General features: G+C 41.3%; 1 protein-coding gene across 1 annotated transcript in view; it reads right to left on the bottom strand.

The window, feature by feature from the left end:
• Nucleotides 1-2,845: 2,845 nt before the first annotated feature.
• Nucleotides 2,846-24,556, bottom strand: part of EPG5 (ectopic P-granules autophagy protein 5 homolog) — a 64,035-nt gene continuing 42,324 nt past the window's right edge. The window contains exons 29-45 of the mRNA XM_035903095.1: nucleotides 24,360-24,502; nucleotides 22,606-22,762; nucleotides 21,452-21,646; nucleotides 20,125-20,338; nucleotides 19,162-19,322; nucleotides 18,832-19,039; nucleotides 18,100-18,175; nucleotides 17,074-17,177; nucleotides 15,969-16,144; nucleotides 15,073-15,258; nucleotides 10,884-11,093; nucleotides 10,602-10,746; nucleotides 8,510-8,752; nucleotides 7,397-7,616; nucleotides 5,710-5,925; nucleotides 4,617-4,731; nucleotides 2,846-3,318 (exon numbers count right to left, since the gene is read on the bottom strand). Coding sequence (XP_035758988.1) covers nucleotides 3,136-3,318; nucleotides 4,617-4,731; nucleotides 5,710-5,925; nucleotides 7,397-7,616; nucleotides 8,510-8,752; nucleotides 10,602-10,746; nucleotides 10,884-11,093; nucleotides 15,073-15,258; nucleotides 15,969-16,144; nucleotides 17,074-17,177; nucleotides 18,100-18,175; nucleotides 18,832-19,039; nucleotides 19,162-19,322; nucleotides 20,125-20,338; nucleotides 21,452-21,646; nucleotides 22,606-22,762; nucleotides 24,360-24,502 — 2,952 coding nt within the window. The 3' untranslated portion in view covers nucleotides 2,846-3,135. The remainder of the gene's footprint in view (nucleotides 3,319-4,616; nucleotides 4,732-5,709; nucleotides 5,926-7,396; nucleotides 7,617-8,509; nucleotides 8,753-10,601; nucleotides 10,747-10,883; nucleotides 11,094-15,072; nucleotides 15,259-15,968; nucleotides 16,145-17,073; nucleotides 17,178-18,099; nucleotides 18,176-18,831; nucleotides 19,040-19,161; nucleotides 19,323-20,124; nucleotides 20,339-21,451; nucleotides 21,647-22,605; nucleotides 22,763-24,359; nucleotides 24,503-24,556) is intronic.

Raw genomic sequence — 24,556 nt, 5'->3', positions numbered from 1 at the left:
TTCCCTAACGATCCCGCTTCTGGTAACAACCACCACTGGCTGGGAGCCCAAGCTGCTACAGAATTACTATCAAGCCTGTGGTCCTGCTTGCAAGCTCACACCCAGCCTGGGAATTACTATTTTAAAGTTCCCCTCTTCATAATATCTGTGCTGAGAAAGTAAAGCACAACTTCAAATGACTTGGCCAGAATAACAAGAGGGAAAAAAAAAAGAAAAAAAAAAGAAACACAAGGAAATATTTGAACCTGATCTTTTAAATCCCAGTTTAAAATCCCAGGCAAAGTGGCAAAGCCAGGCTTAATAAAAATAGGAAGAGATGCAGAGGAAAAGGAAGTTATAGCAGACAGCATAGTCACGGACCAGTAAACTCAGTTTCACAGGAAAAAACATCTCAGAGGTATTAACTGGACAAACTGAATTGAGTTTCTGAGCCCTTATGATTTATAGACATACATTAGAGTAGTGAGAACCCATTTCTACCACTGTATGGGACTGAAGCTTGGCTTACAGGATTTTTCTCTTGAAAAATACTTCAACTCAAGCAGTTTGAGTCCAAATAGAAGCATCTGACCTCGTGCCCTAAAACATGCCATGTTGCATATTACCAGTCCCCTGTGTGCTGCCAGCAAACGCTTATCGCAAAACAGCTGCGGTAGCTTGGCCATGAGGCAACTCATGGGCTAGCACTGGCCAACTTTTACTTACTTGGCTTCCAGAGAACAGCCCACATTAGTGCAGCAAATGGGAGAACAAGGACACCCAGGTACAGGGACCCACAACACCCCAGGACACTAGGAAAGGCACAGAAATGAGTTTGCCTGAATCCTGCCACTTTAACCTCTTTTACCCATCCAAACTCACGCAAGATTGACCTTCAATGGGAAGAGCCTGCTCTCGACATTTCCCTCTCACTACCCGCTGTTTCAGCCTTTGAAAAGCAAAAAGTGTGGGGTGACGTGCAGAGGAGAGCCCCCGTAATCAACAACATGGAGTGGAAGGAGCCCACTTCAGTGAATGCACAGAACAAAGCACCTCCAGCACAGCGTTGGGGGGAAAGCTCTCATACCTCTTCTGAGAGACCAGCACAACCAGGTGCCCCTCCAGTGGGGGAAAAAGCAGGAGGAATTCAGAGGTCTGTGGGCAGTTGCAGGGCTACAAACTTGCTGAGCTACAAACTCGCTGGGATGACGGAGATGCTGTGGGATAGAATCATAGAATCGTTTAGGTTGGAAAAAGCCCTTTCAGATCCCACAGTCCAACCGCTCCCCTACCCCTGCCATCCCACCCCCAAACCCTGGCCCTCAGCACCTCGGCTGCCCGGCTGTTAAATCCCCCCAGGGCTGGGGACTCGACCTTCCCTGGGCAGCCCCTCCCAGTGCCTGACAGCCCCAAGGGGAAGGAATTGTTCCCCATGGCCACTCCTCTGCTCCAGGCTGAACCCCCCCAGCTCCCCCAGCCGCTCCCCAGCAGCCTGGGGCTCCAGACCCCTCCCCAGCTCCGCTGCCCTTCTCTGGACACGCTCCAGCCCCCCCAGGTCCTTCGGGGAGGGAGGGGCCCAACCCTGACCCCAGCAGTCGAGGGGCGGCCCCCCCAGTGCCCAGCACAGGGGCACGGTCCCTGCCCTGCTCCTGCTGGCCACACCACTCCTGATACGAGCCCGGAGGGCTGCCATGGATGGATACAGCCTCTTCAGGAAGGACAAGCTGGGACAGTGAGGAGGAAGAGGAGTTGTCCTCTGTGTGAGACTGCAGCAGGAACACACAGAGCACAATGATGGCTGGGGTGGATGATGAGCCCGCAGAAAGCCTGCAGGTCAGTGTTTGCAGGCTGACACACACAGGCAATGGTGTGGTGGCTGCCCACCTGCACAGAACTACGTAATGAAGAAGCCCTTTGCTTCCAGAGCAAATGGTACCAACTCCCATCACCCCAATGCCCCAGCCCCCATGGGACGCTGTAGAGTGAGCCTGTGTGGGAAGACCTGTCTGAGCATTTCATGCACCCACCTTGCTGCTCGGACTTCTGGTTTTCCATTCCACTGACTTAAGTTAATGTCACATTCAGCTGTTGCATCCATTTCCCTATTTGTCCTTATTTTTTTAGTAAATACTTAAGCTGCAGTCCACAGGCAACAGTCCATCCCCATGCAACAACTGCTGTGCGACTCAAACACTCCAAAAGCCCGAGATGCTCATTCTCCGACCAAACCACACAAATTACCCAAAAGGCAGAGTCGTTACTAAGCAGCTGACATCCCAATTTCATCTCTTTCCACTGCAATCTGCAGTGCTAAAACCAACAGAAATCTCACTTTTCCTCCGGGATTACCTGGTTACATTTATGATGTGAAAACAACCAGGCTTTCAGAAGTAAGGAATCCTTTCTAACATGAACATAACTGACTGCTCCCCTCCCAGACACTGGGGATCCAGAAAATCTGTCTGGATTTAAGTCACCTGACCTAAAAATAACTTGGCTGGAAGTGACGTGCAATATAGATGCAGACTCACTAATATTTAGAAAAAAGTAAAAACCAAAGTTCCTTAGTTCAAATTTTAATCTGTGTTTGCAGAAGTGGGAGAAGATTGTAGCCATGCCTTTCAACTACAGATTTCTGTGGGATAGCAAAAAAAAAAAAGTCAAAATTTAAGATACTGTTTCCAAATACAGTGACTTCACAAGTCTCCAAACACACACTCACATAAGTTTTAGAGGTACCGTGGTTAAGAAAGTCAAAACCTCTTTAATATGCAATCCTCCACTCACTTTGAACTGGCCTGAGTGACAACACATTGGAAAATAAAAAAAGGCACAAAGCAAAAACTTAAGATGCTACAGGATGAGCTTTCCTGTCTAGCAATTTGTACATCTATCCCCATATATCCTCCTCTGAGATGTGCACCATACACAAGAAGATAGTCAAGTGTTTTCAGTCAACAAAAACTAAGCAATTCCACAGGCCTACAAATCAAAAGATACAAAACCTTAAAGAGGAGAAAACTTGCCAGTGTGCAGCTCCCATTCACATTTCTAACTTAAAGTGGAACTCTGAAAGGTAAAAATTACTTGTGCAATAACAATGTTAAATGTAAACCAGAGTAATCAACATTGCATGATTCTGCAAGCTCAGTGCTGCTATCGTATGCTGTCCAAATAATGCACTTCTGGGTACAGTGTGTTAATAAGGAGAGCCAAGAGATTATTGCCATCTCGAAGACAATGTTCTGGATGCTTGATGAACTGAGAGGCCTGGGAGAGCTGCTCTTGGTAATCCACATATTGTTTGTTTGATGCCATAGATTCAAGAGCATTCAGTGCCTATAGACACAAGGGAAAATTCTGTTAGCGGTGTGTACTTCAGTCCATAACAAACCAGTTCACGAGCCACCATATGCACAATTCCACTAGAAGATCCTTATCTGCTAGAGAACCCGAAGTATTTGGAACAAAACATTTGTAAAATACAATCACATAACAGTGCTTCAAGTCAACTCATGTTTTTCAAGCTATTCTCTCCCAAAGATCAACTGCTCTATCAAGGCTTGCTAGAATTCTATAACCCAAATATTGTCAAATAATTGTTCTTCATGAACTCAAGACACTGTTTCAAGGAAATTACACTGACCTACAAACTGCAACACACTTAACTATCCATTTCAGGTTGTTCTTATGAACATCTTGACTTTCATAAAAGTATTATTTTGCTCCCATTAATAATATTACAGAGACAATGTCAAATTAGAAACTATATGTAAAAGAGCCTATGCTGGCAGTACCAGCCAGGGCAAATGCCGGAAATATGTCTGAACAAGTTTAATTTGCTTCTCAGAGAAGAGAAACGAGTTGTACCAAGTAAGTTACTTTGCTTTGGTTTCTAACCAGCTCCTCCTTCCTCTTCTCTTCCACTTACTGAAACAATAACACAGTCAGTGCACATGCTAAAGAAGGAATGTTTATTTGTCATAGGGCTTTTAAGCCCTGATCTCACATAAACAAATATTGGTGTGAACATTGTCCTGCTTTATCACTGAAAAGCAGGGCAATCGCTGCAGCATTGTTTTTCCCTATTTGTTTTAAATTCCTTCTACCTGTTATGTTCCAAAGTTTCAGAACTCAGGGTTTACAGACGTAAATTCATCTGCACCTGCTCAGAGTATAAGATTAGAAACTGATGCCTTCATATTAACAGAGAATGCTGTATACATAGTTTTACTTAGGATCACTTTAGGTTAGGACTCAGACACACAGCCCTGCTACCAGAGTTTAACAAATGTGCATTGTCACCAGGCCTATGCTGCACTTGGCCTACTCCCTGGCGAATTCCAAGATGTTGTTTTGATGTATAGCAAAACAGTACACAAGTTTGAGATACACCCCCTTCCCTGAGGAGATGAATGAGAACAACAACCTACTTATGAAATTCAGAATTTAGAGCCAGGTGGTAAAGCAGCAGCAACAAAAAGATTGAGGGCATTCAGCACCAAATAAAATCAACAAGTTGAGAGTAGGATTTAGCCTGAAGCAATGCTTGCAGTGATTCTTATAAGCCTCAGCCCACAAACTGAGCAAGCACGCAACAAGGACAGATCCAGAAGCCAGCAATTGGCACACTGTACCTGCTGGGCCTTCTGCGACAGCTTTGGCTCTGACCCCGCTTTCAGGCGGACTTGACTCTCTGCAGGAATCTGCACCAAGAGGAAGGCAGACAAACTGCGGGCAACCACCCGAAACCTTGCATAGAGAAAAGCACAGAGAGAGAAGGTGGTATCAAAAATGCAAGTCCTCAACAGCAGATAAACTAGAAGTTCTATCCCATGAGGTATCTCTTGCACGAGGAACATAGTAAAAGCTTTACAGGACCTTTTTCAACACTTTAGAAAAAATTAATCACTTCAATAAATACATAACAGTATATCGTACATACTAGAGGATAAGATACTACCATACATATGAAATGTTACATCCGTTCCAAGCTTAGCTGCAGCCTCGAGGCCACATATGAAATACTCCTCCGTTTCACAGCCTTTGAAACATCCATGCCAGCCAAATCAAGGGAGGAGTTGAAAAAGACTAAGATTTCAGAACAATTTTAACAGGCTTGAATCCCAAGTGGTTTTCAGAGTTATGTTTAGGTACTGTGTTGAACTGGTGGTCCACAAACATTTACATATTTTTTTCTTGGCATTCTTTCAATAGTGAACTTGATTTTAACACCTAACAACCAAACTTGGTGTCTCTCTTTAGAAGGTAAAGTGAATGACAAGCAAGCACATATTTTTTTGACCTCCTCTTAATGTTTCCAACACCTTGAGGTTAAGATGGAAAAGGAAATGTGCATGCGATCATACAAAATTCTTGTCAGGTCAGCTGAAAGAGTCTTCAACAGACCAGGTAAAAGCATTTTCTTCTAACAGTCAGTCTCCATACAGACTTCACTGGAGATGGACATTAAGCCAGAATCACAACTGCATTCTCTTTCCTTTTCCAAACGCAAACTTTGCAGAAGTTCATATTCCCCTCTTAACCAGATTAAAACACTGACTACGTTTTTTTTCTGTCACAGACCCAAACAAATGTGTAGATTTAGGAACAGCATGGATTCAGAACATCTTTTGACATTGCACTCTGCCATCTGGATCCAGGTTGAAGCTTTTTTAATATGACTCCTCATATTAAATCAACTGATTCACTGTACCTTCAAGCCCTTACCTGGGTGACAAAGGAGACCTCCTGCCTAGCCCAATAGCACCAAGTATTCCAGAAGTCAGTCTCTCCTCAGCCAGCTGACTCTGCCTGCTCTGGATTGAGAGCAGTGTCCGAATCACAGATTCAATCAGAATGGTATCATCTTGCTCCATCTGAATCAAGGATAACTGCATGGCTTTATGCCACCAAAGAAACAGCTTTGCCTCTTCCTTTGCTGAGCTTTAGGTAAGATTTAAAGAATAAAAACAAAATATAAATTTAAAAAAAAGTCAGATGCATAGGTTGAGAAGTTTGTATCTCTCCCTATTAGGCCCATGAAGAATTCAGATGATTAATTGACGACAGCTAATCTTGCTGTATGAGGATAGCGTAATTATACCACCCCATTATTATACTGCTGTAACTGCTATTGTTATGGATTTGATGCAGACACCAGCTAGCAGGTTTTAAGGGCCTGTAAGAGGACAAAGAACAATGCTTCCTTTTAAGCTTTACAACTAAGAACAAATGCTATTGCAGCCATAAGTGGATTTAAACTTGTCTAAGACTCTGTATAAAAGGCCATCTCTACTGTATCTCTACTTTTTTTTCCCCCCCCTTTTCTTACCAGAAAACACTTTAGGAAGCACTAGCTGTTGTTTCCACAACAATTTAGACTTTTAATATGATCTTCTAGAAAAGGAAACATTAAAGTTTTTTGCTGAGCAAAACACAAAGTGAAGTTCCCCGTATGGTATTTTTAATCCTTCCTGAAACAGTTTGCAGTTTAAGTAAACAAGCTCAGATTTTCCACATAAAGCATCAGCACGAGTTTCCTGCATCAGACCATCCTCACATCACTCCCAGTCATTTCCCATCCCAGGCCCCCTCAGCTTTGATGTTTAGAGCAATATTTAATTTACTGTGTACGGTGGCTTTGCTGTCTCCTTTATACTTTTGCAATCAAATTACTATGGCGCCTACAAAAGTGAAAGCATTCTTTCAATTTCAAGAAATAGGGGGGAACACACATTTTCCCAAAATGTTCTTTCCCAGCAAACAAGAGCACTATCAACATTAACATGGAAAAATATTCACCAAGTTTGCTAAAGCAGCACCTGTAACAGTGGTTACATACTTTAAGTACAAAATATTATCATTTTAACCCCAGAACTATCCATCCTTTCCCACCAGAACTCTGTTATCTATTAAGTTGTTTTACAGCAACAGAGGCCACTAACTCTGGGCACCCCACCAGATCCACAGGGTTCAGATTTGGTTCAGAGCTGCTGACAGTCCCCGCTGAGTAGCTTTGAACACCAAGCCTCTCAGGAACATCAAGATGAGTATTTAGCACATAACTCATCCCACCTAGTGGACATTCTGGAAAGTGGAACCCACAGTGATTTAGGGTTTGCTTTAAGTAATTTTAACTGAGCACAAATCCAGGCTGCCATTGAAATCAAGCTTCTCAAACTGAAAACTGACCAAAAGTGCACCAGAAGTGTTCAGGTATATGAAATTCCCTCTTCTGTTTAACCACAACAACTATTGGTATTGGCACTGGGGCTGGGCAGACTCTGTAGTAGCGGATATAGAAGGACAGGCAGTTTCATCCATCAGCCTGGTGAAATTAACCTGGCCACCTAATTATACTGGTTATAGCCTTATTTAAAAGCCAAAGCATATTCAGAAGCCTTGAATTTTGTACCTTGGGTACACTTGCTCCAGCCATTTGCTGATGGTTAGCAGGATCTTCATTTCATTGGTAACAGTTTGGTCAGTGTTTAGGCATTGCAGCAGGTAGACATACAGGGTCAAGTAGCTTCCTAAAGACAGACACTCCTGCAGGAATTCTTCCATGGTCAGCTCAGGAACTTGGAGGGAGGCGAGTATAGGGCCCCAGCCTAAATCTTCGTGGCGAGGATAATCTATAAAGAAAACAAAAGGACAGAACAAAGTGTGTGAGAAAGCAGCACTCAGTAAAACCTAAAAATTAGAACTAGTTTTCACCTTGTTCCTGCAAGTTACAGAATTTGGGCTGGTTTAGCTGTTTTCCAGGTAATCGGCTTGTCATGCAACTCTGACGGAGAGAAAAGAAAAACTCCACTATCATAGGGCACCTCCTTGAGGTCAAGGTAAGATATTTTCCCAGCACTCAGTCAGGATTAAATTGGAAAATTTTAGCAATGGAATTCTAAATATTTCCTTCGGGTGTACTGAAATCTGATCACACAAAAGGTGGAAGAACTCAAAATGTAGTTCCACAAGGATTATGTAAACAGAAAGGAAAACAAACAAACAAAAAAACCACCTCACAACAAAAAAAACCCCACACAACAAAATTTCAGAGATAGAGTATTTTTTTCTTAAATTAGCCTACAGAACACTAGAGAAGGGGACAAAGACCTGTTTTGTTCTCTTGGGATAATTCTTTTTTTAAAAGTCCCCCCCCTTTAGCTGGAAAGGTGGCAACCATTACACAGAGCAAATCAGTTTTCCAGAGGCAGGTGTAGTTCTTGAGAAAATACAGAATCAGAGCAGCTGAAAAACCCAAGCTGCAGTGGCCTAACTTTTCTACATATAGTTACTACAGCATATATACATGTGACAGTTGGGAACCATCAGATACAAAGAAAGGTCCCTTCCAACCCAAAACATTCTATGATTCTATGAAAGGAGCTCTTCTTATGGAAACCAGATTAAAACCCAGTTCCAGTACTGGGCAGCATGAAGCCGTAAGGATTCTAAATGATTTGTATTTAACGGGCATCCAAGACTGATCGAAGTTTTTGAGAAGCAGCCACAGAAGACAGGCTCCTACCTTCATTGAAGTAAGCAGTGATACACGCTTCTGTCGTCTCTGCCATGTGTCGCACAGAGGCCAGGCTCTGACACGCCGCAGTGAGAAGGGGCATCGCTAGCAACCCATGCACTTTGCTGTCAATCCACTTTCGTAAGCTCCCCCGTAGCGACTCAGCTGTTGCAACGCTAGAGTTGTTCATCATCATCAGCGTTTCTGTGAAGAGGCTGCTGAGGGCCATATGACGTGTCTGCAGATCCATATCTGAAAGTCAGAAATGAAAGAACCATTTCAGTAAATAGACAGTAGAACCCAAATTCAGCTTCATCCCTGAACCCTTTCTGTAGATACCAGGAAAAGTCTCTTGCTTATTGCACATCTCGGTTCCTTGTCTGTACCTGTGAAACTGCAGTAAGACACCCCTTCCTCCCAGTCTCTTCCATTGATGAGATAGTTCATCATTCATTAAGCAGAGAGACAACTGATAAGACTGTACAGCAGAGTACATTGGAGCCCATCTTTCACCTAGGGCCTTTTACTGTGACTACAGTGCAAATAAATTGAATAATGAAACAGGTTTGTAGTCTTCAAGAAAACTTGGGTATTAAAACCACAGTTTAAAGCACAGCTTAGAGTGAAACAACCAAGATTTTAGATGATTCAAATTTGAAATATGACAGAGATGAACCATGAAACGTTGCAATCCCCTCATGTGTTTCCAGGACTCTAGATTTTCTGCTAATGCCAGCGTTCAGCCCCAGAATGTTTTTTGAAACCACGTCTTACCATTGCCTGAACGTGTTATCATGGGCCTTTAACAGTAACCTCGAAGCACAAACATTTCCTGCTCTCGGCTCTTAGAAGTTTAACTACAGAGAAGAACTTTGCACATATTCATGAAAAAAAGCCACCATGGTTGTAAAAGAAAATTTTCAAGCAACATCAGGCATTGTAGGAGGAAAAAATAAAACTGCTCATGAAGAAAAGTTGTGCACAAAGAGAGATTAATCACTGGAAAAACATCACCCAAAGAGGCTGAGACCTCCATACTTGCAGTTATTTGGAAGCTCACTGGACAAGACCCTGAACAACCGAATTTAACTTCGAAGCTGGTTTGAGTAGGAGGTTCGACTACAGATCTCCAGAAGTTCCTTCCAAACTAAACTAATCTGTCTGTATCATCTACCTACTACAGTTGAGCAACACGGAGCATTTTCTCTTCCAACCCTTTAACGCATACAAGCATGCACAGGGGTTCATGAAACAGAGCTGCTCCTCTTATACTGGAGCTCCCATCTCCTCCAAAATTTCTCAGCTACAAGGATTGTCACCAGCAACAGGCAAGCCCTGACTTCTCTTCAAGTCAAAGAGTTTTACTGACTATGGGGCTTTCCTACAGAGCTTCCCCCAGAAGCAATACAAGTACTGAGGCTGTTAGCACTCTCACAGATTTTCAGACACTTTCTGTTCACTCTCGCTAGCACACGTATGTGGGTCATGGACAGGAAGAGACACAACACCCGACAAGTATTTCTGTCTAGTACAGTGAGACGACTGATTTCCTGTGAAATTTTAGTTTGATAGAGGAAGCTCAGGATGGTACCAGTACTAAAACTGAGATCAGTATAAATGCTGTGGGTGTGGGCACACCATATTACAAGTGCACATCAGTATCATTCCGCTACTTGAATGTAGTCAGTTTTCCCAACATGCACAACATTTAGAAGCCCCTCAGGACCAAAAGAGTGTATTTGTGTCATTCTTCCTTTTAAGAGATAGAAATGCCGAATAAAATAAAAAAGATTAAAAAACTAGACAACAAAGAGAAGAATCCCTCAAGCTCCTGTGTATCAGTTATTTTTACTCACAATATAACCCATTTTCTTTGTTGGCTCAGTCATTCTTGACCGCTCTACAGGGTAACGTTCATATTTTTGTTTTGTGCTAATACACTGCCTATATTTACATCATCAAAGCAACGTGCCCTGCTGCCCATAAAGGAGACATTATAGTAATGAAAGTCATTACATAGTCACAGATGTTCAACAATCCATGCAGTAGCATAAAGGATCTTGACAGCTTTAAACTAATTTCCCACTACTTTAACACAAACCTGGAGGATTAAAGATGACTACATCATCCAGCAACTTGGACATTTCTTGTTCCAAAACTGCAAGAGTAATCTTTCCGCTTTGTTCTAAGGTGCTGAGAAATTGAACCACCTGGCGAATGTATGCTTGGCACTTCAGTGTTGCATCCTGTTAATCAAAATTAAAATAAATTAGAAAAAAAAAAATCATGCCTAGAACTCTTTCCACAGCCGATAACATACAAAAGGAGAACACTGCAAATGACAGGAACAGCTCAGAGACACTGCAAAACCAGTTCAACTTACAAGGTGGATGTGACTATCCGAAGATGCACCGAAGCCTGCTGAGATTTTCAGGAGCTTCACTATCAGTTCGGCTGCAGCATCCTTCGCAAGGATAACAGAAGGAGGGTAGTGACTGCTGCAGTAGCTGATGATGCTTTGATAAGATGAAATGCCCACCAGCTGCCAAGGAAGGGAGCTGGTCTGTCCAAGAAGATTTATGAGTGGCGATTCCTGAAGATTTAAAGACATTGGTCTAAGTCCCACCTTCTTTGCTGTTTTAAATTAATATTCACAGTACTCAACATGGAAAGGAAGCCCAAACTCCAAAATAGGAAGGAGACAGGACCAAAAACCCCACAGAAATAGATGGCCACTGGGAGTCTGGCTGAAAAGCAACTCCTCATTCAAGCAGCAAGCCAACAGACGTATGTCATCTCTAGCGTTCACATAACAGTACTCAGACTACTGCTGCAGCAGCTCTAACCAAGCACAAAAGTCAGGGAGAGACATTAAAATTTGACTTGTAAACATGTAAAGACAGCTAGAAAGAAATAGAGACCCTACAAGGTAAAGTCACTTCGGTAGAGATTTAGAATCATAGAATCCCTTTGGTTGGAAAAGACCCTTAAGATCATCAAGTCCAACCTTTAACCTAACCCTGCCATCCCACCACTAAACCCTGGCCCTAAGCACCTCATCTATCCTTCTTTTAAATACCTCCAGGGATGGGGACTCGACCACCTCCCTGGGCAGCCCATTCCAGAGCCTGACAACCCTTTCGGTGAAGAAATTTTTCCTAATGTCCAACCTAACCCTCCCCTGGCGCAGCTTCAAACCATTCGCCCTCATCCTGTTATCTCTTACCAGGGAGCAGAGGCCGACCCCCACCTCCCTACAGCCTCCTCTCAGGCAGTTGTAGAGGGCGATCAGGTCTCCCCTCAGCCTCCTCTTCTCCAGACTAAACACCCCCAGCTCCCTCAGCCGCTCCTCGTAAACCTTGGGCTCTAGACCCCTCTTTTTTATTATTATGTGGAAGGTATAATCTCTGAACTAATGACATGGTGGAATTCATGAACAATTATGATCATGCGTTATAAACAGAGCTGATTAGAATCCACACATGCCTGGGTTTTAGAAAGACTCTTTTGACTCAGCTTTGTGTTGCTAAGGTAGGACCATGAAGCTCTCATTTCTTATTCATTGTATGAGCATAGCCTTACCTCAGAGGAAATGATGTTAAGAAAAGGCATTTAAAAAAAGCTATTAAAACAAAAATTAATCTAGGTTCACAGTAGAATCAGGGACAGAAGCCGGGCCCCCCAGTTTTCCATTCAGTGAATCATCTACCAACCAGGGAGGAATCCTTGTTCTCATAAACACCATCCTGAACAGTACAGCAGGCTACAGTGTCCACAACTCGCACAGGCAGTGCAAGTATGCAGATGGAAAAGTCTCTGTCTACAAGCGGCAGAGAGTGGAGCCTCAGCTACCGCCATCCTCCTCTCACAGGTTCGTATACATCTGCAATACAAAAGGGCACCCCTGGACACTGAGAAGCACCAAATTTCTACACATTATAGGATGAACAAATACTGGAATTGTGTTGATGGCCAGCACCACCTACAGACTTTCAGGATCCAGAATTAACCCAAATTAGACTACATCAACAAGAATGTGACACTGGTACATCAAGTACTTCTCAAGGTGCTCACGCACTGGAAGACAGGGCTGAGAAAGTTTGAGATGTAGGTCAAGGCATCACAGGAGCATTCTGGGACGTGAGGAACGAGCAACAGCATGCCAGTTTAACACATTGCTAGAGGCTAGGAGGGAATTCCTGAGGCTGACTCACAAAACGTACAAACAGGTATCTTCTGAAGCTTGAGAAGCTTCTGATAACACATTCAGGTCAAAGCGTATGAACTGTGAAGTCTACTAATTTTCCTATGCTGGAATACAAATATTGATCAAAGGCTGCTGGTGACATCTTGACACAGCGTCATGTTATGCCTCAGACAAAATGGAAAACAGAAGACACTGCAAGTGGGAGAAAGCTGGCAGATGTGAAATGGGACTTCTTGAAGATTACACAGTCCCTCTGGAAGAATCCTCCAGAAGCAATGGATTGAATCAGACTGTGCTAGATTTACCCCCACAGAGCTCTCAGTAAAAGCAGGGTTTGGAAAGTTCATCCTAACACCCAGCGTTTCTCTTTCCTATTCCAACAATTCAGCAATACTGGAATGCAACCATGAATGGGAAAAGCGCTTAGAAATCAGAGATAAGCAAATCCATCGTCAGAGCAAGGGATCAAGAAAACTCAACTAAGATTCAAGATATAAAGTAATCTGTCTCCAGTAACTCATGGGAAGCAGACAGCGACAAGATTCTTAAAGATATATCTGGTTTTCAAGATGTTGTTACATCATTGTGACTTGTCACCACATCATATGGAGTTAGGAGGGGAGCATTTTATGAGAAGAAATAAAAGTTTGCAGAAGCAGTTCTGAGTAAGGACTGAACAACACTTATTTATAACTCATGAGAAAACCTTGTTCAAGCAGACAAATATTTTCTTTTTAGACAGCTAAGGAAAAAAACCTACGCTCCTACCAAGTGCTGCTCCTAACCTCACAGGGACTAATCCCATTGTGGAGTTGTGCTTAACACAACCAACCCGAAGCGTGACCATCAGGCCGGAAAACATCACGAACATGCACAGTGAGAGACAGAGCCAGACATAAGCTTTTCATAAATTAGTAATTCCCTACTATCCCTCCACACATTCATGTTTGCCACTCAGAAAAAGCAGTGAGGCACAGCAGAGATTTACATGAATGGCTGCGACAGGACAAACGTTGACTCAGTGAGCCTCCCGGTTCTTCTCACAGCACCACAGGGGCTACAAGCACGAACACCACGGCCAGTGCTGCTCCTGCACTGACAGCAGACTGCCTGAATCAAAGTGGGCTGATGCTAGAAACCCCTTTTCACTCAGTCTGTCAGAAAAAGCTTCACCTTAAGTTATGTATAATATTGCATATATATACATACACACGTACTATAGGCGCATATGTAAACTCTTGTTAATATTACCTCTACCTTGCATGTTGTCCTGGTTTCAGCTGGGATAGAGTTAATTTTCTTCATAGTAGCTAGCATAGTGCTGTGTTTTGGATTTAGTACTACAAGAATGTTGGTAACACTCTGATGTTTTTAGTTGTTGCCAAGTAGTGCTTAGATTACTCAAGGACTTTTTCAGCTTCTCCTGCTCGGCCAGGTGCATAACAAGCTGGGAGGGAGCACAGCCAGGACAGCTGACCCAAACTGACCAAAGAGCTGTTCCAGACCACAGAATGTCATGCTCGGGGGGGGGTTAGTCGGTCGGTTGTGGGGGAGAGCGATCGTGGCTCAGAGAGCGATCGCTGCTCGGGGACGGGCTGGGCATCGGTCAGTGGGTGGTGAGCAATGGCATTGTGCATCACTTGTTTTGTATATTCTGTATATTCTCTTACCATTATTATTACTATTGTTATTCTTTTCTCTTATTAAACTGTCTCTATCTCAACACGCAGGTCTTACTTTTTTTTTTTTGATTGTCTCCCCCATCCCACTGAGGGAGGTGGGGTGAGTAAGTGAGCAGCTACACGGTGCTTAGTTGCCAGCTGGGTTAAACCACGACACGTGCTTATAACTAAGGCTCTCCAAAACCAGGGAAGAGAAAAGGAAGCATTTTAGTTAAGGGCTGGCCTAAGAGACAAGAAAGATCTACTATGCAGTGTCCCATACTCAACTATGAAAACAACTGCACAGTAATTTTACATAACTTTTTGGGTTTTTTAAGGACACTAATGAAACTAACATATATATTTGTTCTTCTCAAAACCCAGAGTGTCATTGTGTAACTCCAGGAAAGTGTCTGCATTTATTTGCTTACTCTTTACAACACTACTGAATCACAGCACCTTCTTACAGCTTCAGAAACTTCTCAAAATGAACAGCAGCTCATCTTGTTTCACAGAAGTGATAAAAAACGTCTCGCATAAGGATTTAGTCTGGGCCATCTCTAGAACACTATTTGGGGTATTTTACCTAGGCACTTCTGAGATAACCATTCTGCAAGCCAGAAAGTCATCACATCCTGTGTCCTTCCTAGCAAAGGATTATTATTCTTCTAAGACAGACAGGTATGGGCCTTTTCAAAAATTACCTCTTTGCCTATAAGTTGTTCCTCCTTTGCCAACAGGACCATCATATACAGCAAACAGACAATCATGCTGTGAGTCTGAGGATGAGGGTTGGGGTTCCAGGCATCAGAGAGGACACTGACCCAGTTTATTTCACATAAAACATAACCCAAGAATAAGAAACAACTCTTGGGGCTGCCTCTTTCAATCTAGGAAGGAGAAAGGAAAAAAAAGACAGGTACATAAAACAATGTAAGGCATAAATACATTCATACTTTTCAACTCCTTAGTCAACCATAAATCTACAGCAGCATTTTATGTTGGCAGAGGAGCAGACAGACACCGCTTCTCCATCAATTTGCCTCCCACCAGAAGAGTTGCACATATAACTTTCTAAGCCTCTCAAACAACCAATACAGGATACCAAGCTACTGCAAACCGGAAAGAAATAATCTATTACAAACTCTTAGCTGCACAATTGGATCCGTTTCTCTTCTCTCTAAGAGAAACTAAAAAACTCTGAGCCCGTTTAGAACTGCATGGAGAACTCATCCCAAACAGCTATGCAGTAAATCCTGGAGCATATTCACACCTATCTGCAGGTTTATGTTGTCTCAGACATGAATATGGCAATAACAACATGTCAATAGTGAAATACATTAACTTTAACTAAATACAGTATTAAATACATATGCAATGAGACACTCAGAGCAATGACAGATTACAAAAGCTGCCAGCTTTACAACTCCCCACAACTCAATAGCACTCCTTCACAAAAATCATCCATCAAAAATGAGCAGCTGTGAATATGCTACAAACTTTAAAAGCTTACTTGCTGAAGAACCATCTCCAGCTCTCCAGTTATTTTCAAGGGCAACACCAATTATACACTCAATTCAACAGGTGCCAGTGTACTCACTTTAAAGAACTCTTCCATAAGCATCTGGTCTGGATGCATTTCCTTCCACGGAAGCCTTCTGAACTCCGTATGGAAAGCATAGAGAATAAACTCGGGCATTTTGGGGGCTGTGCAATATTCACAGTAGTGCATTAGATGTAACCAGAGAGCCCCGTGGTGGCTTGGCAAGACCTTATCTAGATTCAGAAAGGGTATCATTGAATTAGCAACAGGAAAAAGAAAAAAAAAAAAATCAGGGAAAGCTTGATTACAGAAGAAAGTCCTATTCTGAAGATGAAAAATAATAAACCAAGTTATACCAAAATATACGTGTCAAAGAAAAAAATGCACATTTTGAAGCTTGTTGATTTGGAGAAAAAAAAAAAAATCTAGAAGTGGGTGAGCTTATGATTTCATGCCCCTTCTCAATCTCCAGAGTTGCCAGACAATAATCTGAAGTTATAAAATACTCCTTCCGCGTAGAAATTCACTGGTTTTATGTAGGGGTTTTTTTGTTTTGTTTTTAAAAAAGATCTTATGAACATGGAATCTCATAAAATATGCAAAGATATATTATTTTTATTTATTTCTACAAGGTAAACTTGAATCTAATTCATCCCTAAAGGTTATCAAAAGGTATTTGTGAAATTAACTGTTTTCCATTCCTCTGTCTAACTACACATCACGTACAACAAGCAATGCTAAATAGGAGCTCAAAATGATTGGTCCTGGAGATTAAATTACCCCCAAGACTAGCAGTTGAGACACATGTGTTGGCCATCGTGACATGCTACTGTGTATGTTACATGGAAACAACATATAGACCTGGAATGAAGTCATGCACTCATTCCTCATGACAGCTCATTTTGTTCTGCTTTCCTTCACATTAACTTCATTGACTGACAGATATGCATTTACCAATCACATAATCTACCCTTGCCAAGGAAAAAAACCTGTCTTTTAAGGATGAAATATAGAAGTGCTCCTGGCACCACTGCAGCGATCGTCTTGGCTAAAAGTTCGTAACAAACAAAATCCCCTCATGTCCCACATCTCAATTAAAATCTTTTTTGGTCTGATAGAACAGAAAGTGCCACTACACTAAAACAGCGTGGACTTCACCCACCTTTAAAGCTCTCATGCAAAAGCTTGATGCAATCTGTAAACAAACAGACCACGGTGGATGCTACAGGAGCGTCGCTCTCTAACCAAGGGTAGCAGGGCTTGTTACTTGAAAGAAGAAGTGAAGCAACACAAACTTCAGTGCTGAGTTACCAGACCGTAAACACTTAAGTGATTTAAATATTCTAAAGCATAGTAAATCAATACAGTAAGTAGTACATAGTGAATTGATACAGTAGGTATCAGCAGTCCTTTAATTCAAACTGCACTCTTGGAGCTGCCTGTTTCTTCCTCAGCCGAGGTACATGTTTTAATGTCCCACTGAAGATCTATGGTAACACTGAGTAAAGAGAGATTAATTGTTTGATACTTCGTAACTGAATTAAACACCAAAACACAGGAATTTCTGAGTGACAGCACATACCACCTGCAGCCAAACTTCTAATTAAATGTTGGATATATATTCACAGCTCAAAAAGCTTTTGGCTTTGGAAGAAAGTCAAATATAAGTGTGTAACATTACAAATAACTCTCCACGTAAAGACAGAGGTACACCAGACAGTAGATCATCACAGGACTGATCTGGTCCAAGACTTCTTTATGCACCACTGGCATTTGGGCTTGTATTTGTTTGGCTTTTTTGCTTTGTTTTAGATAAGGAGTTATCAGTATTATGGAAGCTAAAAAAGGAATCTAATATTTAAATTCGAGTGTTTCCAGAATTAAGTGCAATTCATGTTTTTCTCATCTCTGCTTCCTGACCAGAGCTTGGTTACATTTCTTGTATCTAAAACAATTACCCAATCCAAGTCTTGGGAAATTTGACTTAAGAAACTCAGGAATTAGTTCTGTAATTTTTAAGGATATGACACAAGTCACAGCTATTTAATGGCAGGTCACAATATAGTCATGAATTAGAAAAAAAAAAAACCAAACATGTAACAATGAAAGCCGTTCTTATAAGGTTCTTACTCAAGCAGAAGTCGTTACTTGAGCAAAAAATCATTTAATTTTAAAATGCAATATATACCTTGCATCATCCTTATCCAAGACCAGTATCCATGGTTTAAAGAGTCCAGCAATAACTGAATACAAGGACTGCAATGCTAGAAGAAAATAAAACATAGAAGTGGCTTTTTTTCTCCTGAAATTAGCAACAGTGAACATAACACACTTTTCCAGGCTTAGATAGAATGTCCTTTGCTTATTCCAACATTTAATCAGTTCTTCCTGACCAAATAAAAATTTAAAATACAATATGCTTATTAGTAACTCTGGTTAACAATGTGATTGTTGTTAGTACAATCACAAGTATTTTGCATTGCTTAGATGTTTTAATATCACTAATACATCTGAGATTGTGGGGGTAATGATGATTCCCACTTTAAAGCTGCATATACTAAAATAAAAGGTGTTCTGGTGATTTTCTCCAAATCAAAATCACACCATGATGAAATTCAGTAGTCCCTGTTCCCAAACCTCTGCTCAGTGCGAAAGACAGTATTTTTCTTTGAAGAAAATCTGGTCTCTTCATAAAATAATTTTAAAGCAAGCTCAAATATAAACAAGCATGCCCCAACAAGCATAAAGTTCCACATGGCCATGATGTACCATCAGCATTTCCCATCTATATTTTTATGTTCACATCATTGTACAAATGCAGAGTAAGAAGATTTTACTATATATTTAAATGGTCTTTAACACAGGAAATTAGAGAAACTGCATGCTTGTTCTTAAGTAATTTGCTTTTAAGACACATTACCAGCTAGAATTCTGTTACTGCCAACAGGTTCTTGGGCTAAATTGGCAACTTCAGTGTCAATAAGTCGTTTAGTAAGATACTCCAGAAATTTATTCACTTCAGCCACATAAGGACTCCATTTTGAAAAGAGGCCAAAAGTCCTGAAGTCCACTGAAGCCAGTCGGAGTTTGCAGAAAGATGTGGAAAGCCATTCTACTGTCTCTCTAACCTATAAAAAGAAGTAAACTATTATCAGCTATTATCAGAAAGGCTGCACAGCCATGTTACTTGTCACTGGTGGGCACCTGTTTCAGCTGAAAAACATAATAAATCAACTAAAGAGGCACCCACCTGTTCTGCAGAGAGGAGAATTTTGGCACTATTCTGCAATACAGGACTTTCAGCAGAATCACTTTTCTTGAAGCTCCCCTGTTCAGCCACTGGTGAACCACATCCCAAAGCTTTAAGTGATGCCTTCCAACAGTCAGGGCTTAGAAGCTGCTCTGATGAGCCTTAGGAGAAAGAGAAGGGAATGCATTTGTGAAAATCAGAAGGGTATTAGTCCCTTCCTCAATACAAGTCAGAAAATGTTGAAATTAGAACTCCCCACTGCATAAAAAAAAAAAAATTAGGTAAGGCATGAATTTGAAAGCCCCAATTTTAAGGGTGAGAGATATCTCTCATTCCTAAATGTAAGTAATTTAACATTCCCTTTTGGTGTCTACATGCTCTCTTCTCAGAGAGTTTCCCAGGCACTCAGTACATGCCTGACTACAAACACGTATTGAGAGGCAGTTGCTGCCTCAGCACATACGGTCTGACAGACAGGAATTACTTTTGTTCTCATTTTAGAGGCACAGCAGATAAGTAGCATCTAATGTCAACCAGGACATTTTCAGCAGATTTCAGTATCAGTCCCAGGTCTTCATAATTCCAGTTCTCAGTCTGACATTGAAGGGTGCTCAAGAGCAAGGCTTCTGCATTACAGAATTATATTGTGGCACAATTATAATTCATAAGTGCCTCCATTAATAGAAACCTCTTCTCCATCCTTCTCTTGTAACATGGGCTGGAAACCTGTGGTCACTGACGCATGTACTTTGATTTGCAGAAGAATGTTTCTTTCTAGCAGAGATAAAATATGTCTAATAAAAACATATCACATAGGATGCACATAAAACTGTATACGGAAACTTAAGAAAGTTTAAATCATTCTGTATTTGTTGCTATTTCAAAATATGAACTGCATGCATTAGAGTTAAGTCAGAAGAGTTCTGTACGAAAGGCTTAGTATGCATCAATTCAGATACTCACTTTGCACAAACAGTCTTAGGAAATCACTATAGTGATCAGGGAACTGATACTGGAGAAGGTTAGTCCAATGCTTGCAGAAGATATTAAATGGCATCAAAATATCTTCTTCAGGTTCAAGGCCACATGCATTGAGAGCCAAGTGAATAGACTCCAGAAGCTGGGTACGTTCAGACAGAGGTGGCTTAGCAATGCTTAACCATTGCATAAGGTCAAACTAGAACAGAGGACAGGAAGCATTTGTAAGTAGAAGCTTTAACAGCCGCAACACCTTTAGAAGAAGGTAGAAATTTTCAGGGGAAAAAACATTCCTGAAGTTTTTATGTATTTAAGAAAACCTAATAAATGTGTACCTCCTTAGCCCTAACTCAAAACCAAGGTAACGCTCTCCAAAGGTTATGATTTAGTATATTGCAGCATACGGCATATATCCCAAATTTATGAAACAACCCTTGGCAGGGGTTCTCAGACTCATAAAGATGTGTATTAATTCCCACGCTTCAGTACCACTGCCAAATAAACACTTACAAGCATTAGACGAGGCTAATCTCCATAGGCCATAGATTTTCAGGTAGAGGTGCAAAGCTTTTGTAATTTCTGGGCCATCTGTTCAGACCTAGGTCAGCAGGGACAGTGCTGATCATTTCCACTAAGGACAGCTCAGGGTCATGCCCAAACCAGACTGCCTGCTATTCACAGCTGTCAGACGCTGCCTCTGTGCAACTAATGAAGAGAATCAGAGCGATATCAAAGCCTACACATAATAGTCATTTCTCCACTGACAATACACACAGGCAGCATCGTGTAGCCCGGAAGCAGCTGATGTGCAAATCACTTGCTCTTACCTAAATTTGTATGTTTTAAGACAGGCAGGAAGGACAGACGTGCCAAACAGATGGAAGATTCAGACACCGTTCCAATCTTTTTGTCTGATTTGTTGTTTTGTTTTTTTTAAGATACCTGAGGTTCACTGGCTATTTTGATGAATGTCTCCGGAGAGATATCAGGCAGAAGCCAACACGAGCCTGCTTTAATTTTAGGAGTAAGAGTGCACTGAAGAGTAAACCCTAGGAAGCATGTACTGATACTATCTGAGTTAGGAAAGGGTAGTTTAAGCTTCCTATTTGCTTTTGCCTCCAGCCCCTCTTGAGCTTAAACACAACACATACCATTCAGGATGAGCAACTTAGATCTACAGAACCTGCCAATGTTATTTTAATGTACCAGATTCACACCTCTTTCTTGCTTAGCCTAAATTCACAGTCTTTAGGGAAGGAACACTGGCAAAAGCAACCCACAAAACAGACCACTGTATTCATGAGTACTTTACCTTTGTCAGCAGCATGAACACAACATCACTGTTGTCCTCACTCAGAAAGGAAACGACTTTTTCATATAAAGTCACAAATTCACTGGGAGAGGCAACAGGAGTGAAGTAAGGAGAAAGGAGAGTACAGAGCCTTCGATTCTGCAGGATCGTCTGGAGGAGACGTCTGCACTCTGACTTGGTCCCACTGATGAACACCTGAGGAAATTGGGAATGGTGAGAGAAAAGGCCTAGTATGAATCTATTGGAAAAAAACACCTCTTAAAGTTTTTTGCCACGACAAGCACAATTTTTAATCCTTTTAAAAGAAGAAAAAGTTTTCTCAGAAGTGACAGACTGTACGAGATCAACTAAATACTGCTGTTCCACAAAATACAAGGTAAAACATTTCCCTAGCACACTTGAGAACAGCACTTGTGACCACACATGCATAAAAATACCTAGAAATCCATTTTTTCTGATAGGTTAAAAAAAGAAAATTGAGACTTCGTCAGCCCTACCTGACATCAGGAAAAGTTTAAAGAGAACTATGGCCATGGAGAGCTCTTCAGCACCTCAGCTGTCAGAGGCACTGAAGGACAATTGCGCATGGAAACAAACTGCATCTAAGAGATTAAAATAAATGTCTGGACCCAAAGCAGAGGCTAATACTTTTGCTTAGAGCACCCACATAATGTGCTCCCCATGGCAGATATTACCAAAGCCAACAAGTACTTATGCGCTCTACCAGCAAACTTCTGGCTAACTCGGCACAAAGAATATTTATTACAAGGCTATAGAACGGAGGTGTCTAAACACTAAGGTTGACAAGACATATGTCAGCTAGAAAATGATAGGTAACAGCAAAAAACCTCCTCTTTTACGTACTGGAAGCACCTGAACTTTAGTTACCTGCCCAAAAATCCAGTCTACCTTAGCATTTAACTAACACAGTATTTATTAGCACTAAGCAGGCATCTCAGAGCAACAGTTTTTAGTTTGCTTATATGCAAGCTTAAACTCTCCTAAAGACTGTGTATATTATACAATTAGTTGAAAGGAAACCAGGATAGAAGCTCAGAAGTTAATTTTCAGGCTTCTGAACATTTCAGACTCCCAATATCAGCAGGCAACTAGAGTAAGCATTAGGCATCCCAAAAATCAGAGAATAAACTCACTTGGCCTAGAATCTCAATGCAGGACGTGAAGAACTGCCTTGTGGGAGGATTGCGTTGAGTTTCATCACACACATATTCCACTAATGTAAAAAACAAACTAATTCCAACTTTCTTAATTGCAGGCATAGGCTGTACCTTGTAGATATTTATTAAGGCCCTGCAAAATAAAATTTAAAAAAGGCAGATTAAATTTACATAAGGAAAATAATCTGTGACAATAAAGAAAGTTTTCTTGCCAATATATAGCCTTGAGATGAGTATTTCTGGCTTACATGATAATCAAGCATGGTTTCACAGAATCACAGCATGGTTGAGGTTGGAAGGGACCTCTAGAGGACATCTGGACCAACCCCCCTGGCTCAAGCAGGGCCACCTACAGCTACTTGTTCAGGACTATATCCAGATGGCTTTGGAGTATCTTCAAGGATGGAGACTTGACAACCTCTCTAGGCAGCCTGTGTCACTCCTCACAGTAAAAAAAAGTATTTCCTGATGTTCAGAGGGAACCTCCTGTGTCTCAGTTTGTGCCCATTGCCTCTTGTCCTGTCACTGGGCACCCCTGAAAAAGAGCCTGGCTCCATCTCCTTTGCGCCCTCCCTTCAGGTATTTCTGTACACCGACGATAAACCCCTAAGCATTCTCATATCCAGGCTGAACAGTCCCAGGTTTAGCTCAAGTAATTTTGCCTCCTGAAATGGATACCTACAAACCTTACACAGTCTCCACAATCAGAGTCATAAAGTGATCATCAAAAGATTTTTCACAGCATAGTTCCAACAGATTATTTGTCCCTCAAATCATGTGTTCATCATGTTCTTAGGCCATCTCAACTACATTTGTACTGCAAGAAAAGGTACCTCATTTTACTTAAGGGGCTCAGCAATAAAAGAATTAAACCAGAATCAATCTTTTCTTGTATTGCCAAGTAAATGTTTTGAGCTCAAAGCCCCATCTTCTCCAAGTCCGAATTAAAACATGCAATTCCACAGATGTAAATCCCAAGAACTATCTCATCCTCAGAGTTTTTCAGACTAATGATCAAGAATAAACATGTAGAAATAATAACCAAATATTTTTACTCATATAGTGAATACACTCCACAGGAAACCAACTACACTAAAAGAATCACAGGAGAAATCTAGGAGATTAAGAACAGTGCTGTAAAACTGGACCTCTGGGATGAACTCTGAAAGACCTTAAAAAGCCATTTATTCACACCCTTCCAAAAAGTGGTATTATATAGTCCTCTTCCACTGCACTATTTTGTTTTACATATTGCAAAGCTACTTCAAATCATAACTCTCTAGTAAAGAACTATGTCCTGCAGTATAATAGGAAAAAAAAACTTACGGAGAGGGGTATTAAAACCACATAGTTTAGCTTATGGCTGAGACAGCTGTGGAAACAGTTTGCTATTTCCTGAAGTTCAACATAGCATCTCTGCCATCACTCAATGTGTTTTTGCAGGGCTAGAAGGGTTATTCTAATGCAGAATACAATACATTAAAGTAGAAAACAATACTGTGTGCCCTGTGGAGGCTGAATGACCAGCAGTTGGCTCTTTGATAATACACAAAGTTATTCCTTTAGAGGTCTGTGTCACAAACATACAGGTCTCAGGATTCCAGCTCTGTTGTCAACCCAAGCTGATAAGCATTATGAAAAACACACAAACAGATTCTACATTTTAACTCTAATATACAGAAAAAGAAATATAAAACATCACTACCTAAAACAGTGTCTGAACAACCTACGTTATAAAATTTTCCACATGTACTGCTGCTTCCACAACACCCAGAGAAGGTGGCTTCGTAGCTTCTGCCTGCAGTTGTCTCACTTCTTTACGCAAAGCATGAAGCTGCTGGCTCACTGCTTCATTTTTATGTTTCCCTTCAAACTAAATGACAAAAAGACACATATTCATTTCAGAATAATATCTTTTGCTCAAATT

The sequence above is a fragment of the Egretta garzetta genome, unplaced genomic scaffold, assembly GCF_000687185.1.
Source record: "Egretta garzetta isolate BGI_Z169 unplaced genomic scaffold, ASM68718v1 scaffold179, whole genome shotgun sequence".
NCBI lineage: Eukaryota > Metazoa > Chordata > Aves > Pelecaniformes > Ardeidae > Egretta > Egretta garzetta.
The sequence above is the reverse complement of the archived record's forward strand: the minus strand, read 5'-3'. Positions and strand labels throughout refer to the sequence as shown.